This window comes from Tamandua tetradactyla, chromosome 12, assembly GCF_023851605.1.
Source record: "Tamandua tetradactyla isolate mTamTet1 chromosome 12, mTamTet1.pri, whole genome shotgun sequence".
NCBI classification, from domain to species: domain Eukaryota; kingdom Metazoa; phylum Chordata; class Mammalia; order Pilosa; family Myrmecophagidae; genus Tamandua; species Tamandua tetradactyla.
Window position 1 is genome coordinate 68,616,302 of NC_135338.1, and position 12,724 is coordinate 68,629,025.

A 12,724-nucleotide genomic window follows, 5' to 3' on the forward strand; every position below is an offset into this window, starting at 1 on the left:
TGTATACTGGTGCAGCCACCTTAAAACTGTTTGGCGGTTCCTTAGGAAACTAAATATTGAGTTGCCCTATGTATTGCTATGACCCAGTAATAGCATTACTTGGTATATACCCAGAAGAGCTGAAAGCAATGACACAAACAGACATTTGCATACTGATGTTCATAGCAGCATTATTCACAATCGCCAAGATATAAACAAACCAAATGTCTATCAACAGACGAGTGGATCAACAAAATTTGGTATATACATATGATAGAATATTATACAGCAGTAATACAAAATGATGTCCTGAAGCACATGACAAGATGGGTGAGCCTTGAGGATATAATGCTGAGCGAAATTAGCCATACACAAAAGGTAGGTACAGTATGATTTCACTTTTATGACCAGCATAAAATCAGAGGCTTATAATACAGAATGTAGGGGACTTAGAGATACATAGAAGCTAGAGATGTGTGAACCATTAAGTAATGAGGTTGAATTCCAATGTAAGGGAATAGATAAGAGTGAAGATGATTCTCTAGTGGGTCTAGAAGTAATATTACCATATTTAAGATGAACAAGATTGAAAGGGGCTGTATAGACCTACGTGTCCCACTAATTCACACTAGAAATATGAATGAGTTCTCATAAGAATTATTTCAAAGATATGTTCCTTGAATAAAGAGTGTTTAAGTCCAGGGTACAGGGGGAAAACTGCTATTGCATGCTATGAGGTATGTTCAAAAGTAAACCACCGGCAGGCCATGGTGGCTCAGCAGGCAGAGTTCTCTCCTGCCACGCAGGAGACCCAGGTTCATTTCCCGATGACTGCCCATGGGAGGAAAAAAAAAAAGTAGTAAAGGCCAGCACTACCACAGCAACTGTAGAGGTAAATAATGGGGTGAGTGACAAGAGTTAAGAGGAGGTTAAGATTTCCTATTTGGCGAGGGTATGTTTATTGGTTTTCTGTCTCTTGGAAACAATGAAATTATCTAAAATTGAGAATGTTGATGAACTGTGGACTTTCTACATGATACCTGATGAATGCAGTTGGCTGAAGGATGCACTGATGGAGAACTAGATTGGCAAATGATGGTGTATACTTATGAACAAAGGTGGTGCTGCTGCAAAAAGGAACAATATCGTGAGGCATGCAATGATGTGAATGAATACGTGGGACATTTGGTGAGACAAAATAAGCCAGAAACAAAAAAACAACAATGGTATGTTTATCTTTAGAAAATGCTTATAAGGAAACAGGGGCCTAGATTGTAAGCTTTTAGAGCAGACACATTAAGTCTGGAGTGGTGATTATCATTTCTGTATTTTGAAAGGTGTTTTATATATATAACCTGATATTTAGAGACAAGAGTGAAGCTAAACAGGTTAGGGTTAAAGTAATTCAGAACATAGGGGTAAGGAAGACAGTGCTTATATTTTAGAACCACACATACTCTTTGAGACCAAAGGAAGAAAGCTTTATTTGGCCTGGAACTGAAATTTTCTGTAGCGCATAATGTAATTCAACCCATATGCATAGATCATTTGAACAAATGAAACTCAGGGGACACAAAATAAGAAAGAGGTCATTTAATCCTGTATACATTATTGTAATGCCTGGAAACATCCTAGAGTGTATTAAGCAGATAATCAAAAAGTATTGGCCAAGTCCCCTGAGGGAGGGAAGAAAGACTATGTAACTATTAAACCTTACCATCAGGGAATCCCCTGATACTGTGTCAAACTTTAGGGATACCCAAATCAATAGGCCATGCCCTTGATCATAATAAGGCTTACTTTTGTGAAGCTTATGTAGGTAGTGGAGAAGCTTAGACTACCTATAGGCATGCCTAAGAATTGCTTCAGGAGGACCTCTATTGTTGCTCACATGTGGCCTCAGTCTCTGTAAGCCGAACTCTGCAAGTGAAATCATTGCCTTCCTCTCATGACATCCAGGGGTGAAGGTCTCCCTGGTGACATGAGGGATGACTCCCAGGGATGAATCCAGACCTGGCACCATTGGATCAAAAATTACATCCTGACCAAAAGGGGAAAAGAAGTGTAATTACTAAAGTATCAGTGGTAAAGAGAGTTCAAATAGAGTCAAGAAGGCTACTCTTATATAAGAGGTTGCTCTTACGCAAGCTTCAGGTAGACCTTGTTACCTATCATAATCTGCCAACCCCTACCAGGACCATTCCAGTCAATTCTAAAGAAGACCTAGGGCAATATAAGATTCTACAAGGGTTACAGGCACTAGAGTAACTTTCCAGAAACCTACAAGCTCCAGATGGTTCCCTAGTCCAGATAAGTCCTGAAACCTAACCCAGCCTCTCCAGACTATCAGATAGTTCCATCTCCCTATCCCATATTAGTGACGGGCCCTTCCAATTGCAAACATTTAGAATTACTATAGCTAGCCCAAACAACCCCAAAGAGAGGTCTCAAAAGATCAAAGGTGATGGTGGAATTATACATAGAAGATAGGAATTAACAAATGAATACGACTGCTGAATCATTAAATTGATATCTCTTTCAGTGTCCAGTACTTTGGAGCAGCTAGAAGTAAAGATCTAAAATTGTGAAGTTGTAACCTATGTCAAAGTCTGAAATATGTTCTACAACTAATTGTGGTGCTGTGCTTGGAAATTTATAGCTTTTTTGTATATATGTTATTGTTCACAAAGAAAAGAAGGAAAAAAAGTTGACTGTAATGATAAAAAATTACTTAAGCCCTCAAGCCTTCTATATTCTGGAGCAGCTAGAAGGAAAAATATGAGAGGATCATATGGTAGTCCATGACAAACTCTGGGATCTGTCCTAAAACCACTTGTTGAAGAATGCTTTGAAAACTATTGCTTTTTTATTTCTTTGCTTTGTATATATGCTAAACTACACAATAAAAAAAAGTGAAAAAAAATACATCGAGGGGGCAGTACATGGTGGGTCAGTGGCAGAATTCTCACCTGCCATGTTGGAGACTCAGGTTTGATTCCCAGTGCCTGCCCATGCAAAAATTAAAAAATACATGGAGGCTACAACAGCAGATATGAACAGATAGAGAAACAATCAGAGAACCAGAAGATACAACAATTGAATTTATGTGGTGTGCTGGTTTAGAGGATGGATGTACCCTAGAAAAGCCAAGTTTTAATCCTAATCCCATTTTGTAAGGGCAGCCATTTCTTCTAATTTCTACTCAGCATTGTATGTTTGAAACTGTGAATAGATCATCTCCCTGGAGATGTGATTTAATCAAGATGAGGTTGACATGTGTCTCCACCCATTTGGGTGGGTCTTGATTAGTTTCTGGAGTCATATAAAAGAGGAAACATTTTGGGGAATGAAAGCAATTCAGAGAGAGCAGAGCAGAATGACATAGCCACAAGAAGCAGAGTCTACCAGCCAGTGACCTTTGGAGGTGAAGAAGGATTTTTCTTCATCTGGATTTTTCTCCAGGATAAACCACATACTGGGTCATAAAATAAGTTTCAGTATATTTTAAAGACTGAAATTATATAAAATATCTTCACTGACCACAATGGAATGAATGTAGAAACCAAAAACAGGTAGAGAACAGTAAAATCCACGAAATATAGAGTTAAATAACACACTCTCAATAAATGGGCCAAAGAAGAAATTATAAGGGAAATCAGTAAATATCTTGAGATGAATGAAAATAAGAACACAATATATCAAAATTCATGGGAGGCAGTGAAAGCAGTGCTGAGAGGGAAATATATAACCCTAAATGCTTACATTAAAGAAGAAGGATGAGCTAAAATAAAAGACCAGGCACACTCCAGGAAGAACAAGAAATAGAACAGAAAACTAAACCCAAACCAAGCAGACAAGACAGAAAGATTAGAGAATAAATAAATGAACTACAGAGAGGGAAAAAAAACAGTAAGATAATAAGAAAATAAACTCAATTAAAAAGATAAAAAAACATGAACAGACATTTCACCAGCAAGATATACAAATGGCAAACAAGCACATGAAAAGATGCTCAACATCTTTAATCATTAAGGTAATGCAAATTAAAGGCATAATGAGACACCACTACAGACTCACTAAAATAAGCTTTTAAATACTGAAAATACCATGAGTTGTTTAGATGTACAACAATTAGAACCCTCATACATTTTTGGTGGGAATGCAACATTGGAAAACAGTTTTTCCTGTTTCTTGTGACGTTAAACATATATGTACCATACAACCCAAGAATCCCACTCCTGGGAATTTATCCAAGAAATATGAAAACATAGTCACACTAAAGCTCATATATGAATATTTATAGCAGTTTTATTCATAATAGTTCAAAACTCGAAACAACCCAAATGTCTGTCAAAACTTGAATGCTTAAATAAATTGGGTTTATCCATATAATAGAATACTATTCAGCAATGAAAAGAAATGAACTATGATAAGCACGACAATATGAATAAATCTCAAAAGCATTTTACTAAGTACTTTTTACTAAGTATTTTACTAAGAAGCCAGATAAAAAAGACTATATATTGTATATCTCCAACTATAAGAAATTCTAGAAAGGGCAAAACTATAGTGACAGAAAGCTGATCAGTGGTTGCTAATGTCAAAGGTGGGCAGAGGAGACTGACTACAAAAGGGCACAAGGGAAATTTTGTGATTAATGGAAATGTTCTATCATGACTGTGGTAGTGACACAACTACATACATCTGTCAAAACACATCTAATTGAACATTTAATTTAATGAAATTTATTTTATGTAAATTGTACCTCAGTAAAGGTGACCTTAAAAAGGCAGAAAAAATTTTAAATCAGTACTCGATATTTATACTATATATGTATATGCAACATTCAATGGACTGTAGAGCTACCATTCTGTTTCTTAGTATGTGTCTTGGAATTTGATAAACTTATTATTGCAACCGCAGTGTAAAAATCATTCCATGTATGATACAAAAACCCCTCTACCTGCTTATAACAACATTTACAACTTGTAAAAACAGAGCATAAAAACAAAAGTACAGAGTGGCCACCTATATCTGAGGAAGCCAAACAGCATTTATATCACTATTCAGCAAAGACCAGGAGAACTAGCTGTCAGTTAGGTATTCTTCAGTAAGTATTCTTCACTAGGAGCTGAGGCAGAAGCCTTCTCTCCCAACTGATACAGACCATGACAGACAAATAAAATGTAAAATGGTATAACTTGTGCTGCAGTTTTAAGAATCATAAGGAACACAAAATGATTTTGCATGTCACCTTACATTCAATGATGAGAGAATTCCATTTGATGGGAAAAATCAATCATTACAATGTACACACATGGGACTCTGCCATCAAAGTATGACAGAACACATAAGAGATTCACAAAAAAATATTATGGTAATAATCTTCTTAATATATATTCACCTGTTTGTTGATTGCTACTTTTCCCCACTTAAGACTAATGACAGGGATTTTTGTCTTTGTTGTTTATATGCTATATCCCTTGGACCTTGAATAGTGTCAAACATATACTAATCGCTTAATAAATACTTGCTAAATGAATAAATTATGCCTAGGTAGAATAATTTACTAACCATAAATAAATGATACAATCCATAGCTAAACATGTAATAACCTTACATAACATTTCCTTTCTTATACAATGTCTTTGATCAGAAGTCAGTAACTACCATGCTTCTTCATTCAGTTTGTTTCTATGTACCAAATGAAACCTAAACTTTCAAGCAAGGCGATTCCTATTTCCTCCTTTATATAATTTTCTCATACCAAATTTTCCAACAATGCATATATTTAGAATAAAGAACAAATGCACTTTTATAAAATAAGAGTTTTATGGGGGGCTATATCAATTAATAATAGCATACTTCAAGTTTTCTTTTAGTTATTTCCTCAAATCTATCCTTTTGTATATGCTGTGTTCACTACACAGTGTGGAAAACCCTTCACACGCTTCTCTATAAATCTAGGCTGTCTTGAACTAGTTCCCAATTAAGAATTTTTTCTAACACTGGTTAATCCCAACCCCCTGATTCACTTTGACTCTAAAGAAACTTCTAAACTCCTTTTCAGGAGACAATAGCAATATGTTTTTGTATCTCCACTGTTACAGCACATTTGATAAATGCTCAATTTGCTGAACGTACTGAATTTCAGTGATGCCGAAGAAGCTTGAGGATATAAAAATTAAAGTAAGGCTAAAGAGATAAACCAATATATTTGCATATTAAACTAAAGGCATAAAACCTACCAGCAGCGTTTGTCCTTGGGAAATGAAGAAATGGCCTGATATGACTATGGTGAGAACAAGATACCCAGATTCTTCACTGGAATCAAAAACCTTGAAAAGAGAGAGAAATATATAAGACAAATTTCTGTTATACTGATAAACTTATAACACTGATAACCAAACTATTTTCTCACATTGCCCATCCTACCTTGAATGTTTCTTATCATTCTGTTTAATATGTAATCATTTCCTTTATTACAAGTTTCTCCTAAATAGGGATTAACACTCAAGCTTTCAAAATATATAATTCAAGGCAATATTTTGAAACAAAAAGAAAATTGGATTATGAATCAGAAGATGTGGGTTGTGATCCAACCACTTTCGTTACTTTTTAAAAAAAATTTTATTTATTAAAAAAAATTACAAGAAACAAACATTCCCAGCACATACACTCAGCAATTCACAATATCATCACACAGTTGCATATTCATCATCACCATCATTTCTCAGAACATTAGCATCAATTCAGAAAAAAATAAAAAGACAACAGAAAAATATAACAAACAGAAAAAAAAATTTACAGGCCATACCCCTTACTGATCCCTTTCATTGATCACTAGCATTTCAAACTAAGTCTATTTTAACATTTGTTCCCCCTATTATTTATTTTTATTTCATATGTTCCTCTCATCTGTTGACAAGGTAGATAAAAGGAGCATCAGACACAAGGTTTTCACAATCACACAGTCACATTGTGAAAGCTATATCATTATACAATCATCATCAAGAAACATGGCTACTGGAACACAGCTCTACATTTTCAGGCAGTTCCCTCCAGCCTCTCCATTACATCTTGGATAACAAGGTGATATCTACTTAATGCCTAAGAGTAACTTCCAGGATAACCTCTTGACTCTGTTTGGAATCTCTCAGCCATTGACACTCTGTCTCACCTCACTCTTCCCCCTTTTGGTCGAGGTTTTCTCAATCCCTTGATGCTGGGTCTCAGCTCATTCTAGAGTTTTTCTCAATCCCTTGATGCTGCTCTCAGCTCATTCTGGGATTTCTGTCCCACGCTGCCAGGAAGATCCACACACCTGGTAGTCATGTCCCACGTAGACAGGGGGAGGGTGGTGAGTCTGCTTGCTGTGTTGGCTGGAGAGAGAGGCCACATCTGAGCAACAAAAGAGGTTCTCTTGGGGGTGACTCTTAGGCTTAGTTTTAAGTAGGCTTAACCTATCCCCTGTGGGGTTAAGTTTCATATGAACAAACCCCCTTGGGGGCTCAGCCTATAGTTTTGGTTGTCCACACTGCTTGTGAGAATATCAAGAATTCAACTTGGGGAAGTTGAGTTTTCCCCCGTTCTCACCATTCCCCAAAGGGGACTTTGCAAATACTTTTCCACTCACTGATCAAATCACTCTGGGATTCATCAGGGCATCACCTGGACAAACCAACAAAGTCTCATGTCCTATACAAAGTTCCATGTACTTAAGGTGTTCAATCAACTATCTACATAAGTTATATTAGGAGATGCACTAGTCAAAGTATAGATTTGTACCAAATAAACATTTTTTTGCTTTCGTCTCACACAGTAGTTGAAATTTTAAAATATTAAGTACCACTATTTTCAGCACACTGCAGTAATGACATTCTTTTGTTCTTCCTCATGCAAAAACATTTTTTAAATTTGTACATTTAGTCACTATCATTACACACTCTAGGCATTCCTAGATTACACCATCTCAACTTTATCATCTATCTTTCTTTGTGATTTCATTTATGCCCCAGCCCTCCTCCCTCTATCATTCTCATAGGCAGCTTCATTCAGTGTTTTAACATAATTGTATTACAGTTAGGTAATATTGTGCTGTCCATTTCTGAGTTTTTATATTCAGTCCTGTCGCACAATCTGTATCCCTTCAGCTCCAATTACCCAATATCTTACCCTATTTCTATCTCCTGATGGTCTCTGTTACCAAGGAAATATTCCAAGTTTATTCACTAATGTCAGTTCATATCAGTGAGACCATACATTATTTGTATTTTTGTTTCTGGCTAATCACACTCAGCATAATGTCCTTAAGGTCCATTCATGTTGTTACATACTTCATAACTTTATTCTGTCTTACAGCTGCATAATATTCCATCTTATGTGAATGTCACAGTTTGTTTAGCCAACTGTCTGTTGATGGACATTTTGGCTGTTTCCACCTCTTGGTAATTGTTAATAATGCTGCTATAAACATTGGTGTGTAAATGCCCATTTGTGTCCTTGGCCTCGTGTACTTTGAGTAGAGGCAGCATATAGATGGGTCCTGTTTTTTAATCCATTCTACCAGACTATGTCTTTTGATTGGAGAGTTTAATCCATTCACTTTCAGTGTTATTACTGCATGGGTAGGACTTTCTTCTACTATTTTGCCTTCTGGATTTTATAGGTCATATCTAATTTTCCTTCTTTTTACCTTTACTCATAGTCTTCCTTTCTACACTCTTCTCTACACCTCTCTCTTCTATCTTCGTATCTGTCTCTAGTGTTCCCTTTAGTATTTCTTGCAGAGCTGGCCTCTTGGTCACAAATTCTCTCAGTGATTTTTTTTCTGAAAATGTTTTAATTTCTCCCTCATTTTTGAAGGACAATTTTGCTGGATATAGAATTCTTGGTTGGCAGTTTTTCTCTTTTAATAATTTAAATATATTATCCCACTGTCTTCTCGCCTCCATGGTTTCTGCTGAGAGATCTGCGCATGTTCTTATTGGGCTTCCCTTGTATGTGATGGATTGCTTTTCTCTTGCTGCTTTCAAGATCCTCTCTTTCTCTTTGACCTCTGACATTCTGATTATTAAATGTCTTGGAGTATGTCTATGTGGATCTATTCTCTTTGGGGTATGCTGCACTTCTTGGATCTGTAATTTTAAGTCTTTCATAAGAGTTGGGAAATTTTCAGTGATAATTTCCTCCATTAGTTTTTCTCCTTCTTTTCCCTTCTCTTCTCCTTCTGGGACACCCACAACACGTATATTCGTGCACTTCATATTGTCTTTCAATTCCCTGAGTTCCTGCTCATGTTTTTCCATTTTTTTTCCCTATAGTTTCTGTTTCTTATTGGATTTCAGATGTTCCGTCCTCCAGTTCAGAAATCCTATGTATGTCTCTCGAAATCTACCATTGTAGGTTTCCATTGTTTTTTTTCATCTCTTCTACTGTGTCTTTCTGTGAAATTTGTTTTTCTGTGATTTGTTTTTTCAGACTTTCAGTTTCTTCTTTTTGTTCTTTCCTTGCCTTCTTTATATCCTCCCTCAATTCATTGATTTGGCTTTTGATGAGGTTTTCCATGTCTGTTCGTACATTCTGAATTAATTGTTTCAGCTCCTGTATGTCATTTGAATTGTTGGTTTGTTCCTTTGACTGGGCCATATCTTCAATTTTCCTAGTGTGATTTGTTTAGGCATTTAATTACCTTAATTAGTTTATTCTGGAGATTGCTTTCACTTCTTTTATCTAGGGTTTTCTTGCTGGATGAATATGTTGTCTATCTGTTCTTTGACATTCCATTCAGCTTTATCTGGACCTTTAGCTTAAGTTAAGTTTAACAGAGGAGAATTTTTCGGTTCTTGTTTTCTTGTTTCTTGCCCTGCTTGTGTGGTGCCTTTTCTCCCACACACACTTAGGAGGGTCTACTTAGATATTATTATAGACCCCAGCCAGATTTTCCCAGACCAAACTGGCCGCCTAACAGGAGGAAAGAGTCACCTATGTTGGACTTTCCTGTGAAGTCTCTGGACTCTGTTTTTCTTATCCTGCCCAGTATGTGGTGCTTGTCTGACTGCAGGTCCCACCAGCATAAGATGATGTGGTACCTTTAACTTTGGCAGACTCTCCCTGCTGGAGGCATGGTGGAGACAGAGGAGAGGTTGTAGGATAGTTTTAATGGCTTCAAATTACCAAGGCCTGGTGTCTGAATTCCTTGATGGAGGGATTCTACCTGGGTGGGGCTTTACCCCTCCCCTAGGGAAGGCATAACCTCCAGATAAGCCCCCAAAAGAGCTCACTTCTGCCTATGCCTGGGGCAGTTGCAGCCTGAAAAGTCCTGCTGCTGTATCCAGAAGCAGTCAAGCCTTTGTAGATACACAGCCACAAAAACCTCTGTTTCCTTCTTTTTTTTTTTTTCCTCTTTTTCTGTCAGTCCTGCCCCCTTGGCACCAGGGCAAAAATGAGCAACCTCCGCTTTGATCAGGTTTACCTAAGCTGGGGGCCTAGTTTTAGTAGTCAGAATTTATTAATCAGTTCCACAATTGGCATTTGATTGTGCCCAGCTCCTGCTGCTGGTAAAGTCTTTTCCTTTCCCCTCTGGGAAGCGGCCTGTGGGGAAGGGGTGCTGGCCACCACAGCTTTGGGAACTCACGGATCTGGGGGGTGCTCGCAGCCGGTCCAGCTGGTCCAGACTGGGGTACACTGTGTGTCTGGTCACTATCGTGGCTCCGGGAGCTGTTCTGTTCTGTTTCTGGTTATTTAGTAGTTGTTCTGGAGGACGAACTAAAATGCGCATGCTGTTAAGCCGCCATCTTGACCCGGAAGTCTTTTCGTTACATTTTAAAAAATCACTTATATTCTCTGAGCTTCAATTTCCTTTCTGTAAAATGGGGATAATACCTTACAGGGTTGTTGTACGACTTTAGAATTCCGTTTTGCACCACACAGCCTACTCTACACAACCCCTTAAAACCTGGTGCTTTCTGACCTCTGGTTTGTTAAGCCACTCTTCAAATATGGTGCTCCAAATTGACCATATACTCTTGGTGTGGGCAAACTATCTCCCCATTACTTGCACTAGTGCAGTCTACAATCACATTAATTTTTGAGGAGCAGGCCTATGAAAAGTTTGATAATCTGTAACAAAATGTCCTGAAATTTCATCACATATGTTGGAAATCATACTTCCCTTTACTTTATCTGAACTTAAATGATCTTGGATTTACCCCCATTATATCTTGTTAGATTGGGTCTGTAGCTCCAACCTATTGAGCTATTTTAAGGAGTTAAGGCAATTATATCAAAATATCATGAAGGAGAGATTGTAGGAAGTTGTGGAGTAGGGAGCTCCAGGGTTCAGTCCTTCCACCAAAGCACCTATTAAACAAGAAGGACCTGTCCGAATCAACTATTTTGAAACGTAGGAGACCAGAAGAACACTGTATAGCACCCAGAGAAGAGCAGGAAGAAGAAGCTGATAAGTAAAGAACTAAACTACTGTCTCTACACAGGGGCTACTGGTGCCTATCCCCCACTCTCATGCAGGTCACCATGGGTACAGCACCTGGTTAGTTCACTGGTGACAGAAAGGGACATAAATATTCTATTCCTCAAAAACAGGGGTGGGCACAGCTGATCATTGATCATGGCTTTTGATTAGCTGGGGACCCAACTCAGAGGATGGCCACTGTTACAGCCCACCTGGATGGAAATAACAGCAACCATTGCTTCAACTCACCCCAGACAAAGTCAGTAACAGCCACTGCTTCACCCCTCCCCAGACATGCACAGTGACAGAAGAGCAATGAAGAAGCTGCACTCCCTCAGGGCTGCAGAAGGCAGTTAATTTAAGGGCTGCACTTACTGGGCAGGCCAGGAAAGCTCAGTTACGGGGAACCATTGGAGAAGCTCCTGGCATCCTTGCTGATCCCCTCCCCAGGGCACTCTGCAGCTGGTCTGTGCCTCCTTCATGGGTCCATGACCCTGTCTTGTTTGGGAAAGACTGAAGTGGCAAAATCCTCTTCATCATGCCCCTCCTCCTAATATTTGCCCTACAAGCAAAAGCAGCTTGAGGCAACGGAAGGAGTAAAAGAAAGTATAAAAGTAGAGCTTCCAGGAAGACGGTGGACCAGAGTGGAGTGAGTTCATTCTTGCTCCATGAAACAAGATAGAAGACAGGGAGAAAATGTCCAGGACTGCAGGTCCCAGGGTGAGTTCAATTTGGGTCTCCTTCATAGTAGTCAACCATTCTGCCACTGGAGTACCCATACACCCTGGCCTGCCTTATAATAGACCCTTAAGTTGAGCTGTATCCCCTACATGAGAGCCAGACCTTGATTTGGCAGAGAATAACAAAGTGTAAAAAGAAACATTCAGCAAAAACTAAGTAAATACAAAATTTTAGAAGAGTGAAAGAAACCAACTTGCATAATAACCATATTAAGATAATCAAATGTCCAGAAAATCACACAGCACACAAAGATTGAAACAGAAATGGCCCAGCCAAGTGACCAAATCAAAATCCCAGAAGGGAAACAGTATATGGAACAACTACTCAAGGATATTTGTAAAGAAATAAAGGATATCAGGAAGACACTAGAAGAACATAAAGAAGAATTCAGGAGGTTAAACAGAAAAATGGCAGATCTCACTGAAATGAAAGATACAGAGGATTAAATAAAAAATATACTAGAGACACATGATAGCAGATACGAAGAAGCAGAAGGTAGAACATATGAGCTAGAAGATAGAACGATAGAAC

General features: G+C 38.1%; 1 protein-coding gene across 2 annotated transcripts in view; it reads right to left on the reverse strand.

The window, feature by feature from the left end:
• Nucleotides 1-12,724, reverse strand: part of REC114 (REC114 meiotic recombination protein) — a 210,371-nt gene that overhangs the window by 150,906 nt on the left and 46,741 nt on the right. For both annotated transcript variants that reach the window (XM_077123848.1, XM_077123847.1), the window contains exon 2: nt 6,228-6,317. In XM_077123848.1, coding sequence (XP_076979963.1) covers nt 6,228-6,317 — 90 coding nt within the window. The remainder of the gene's footprint in view (nt 1-6,227; nt 6,318-12,724) is intronic.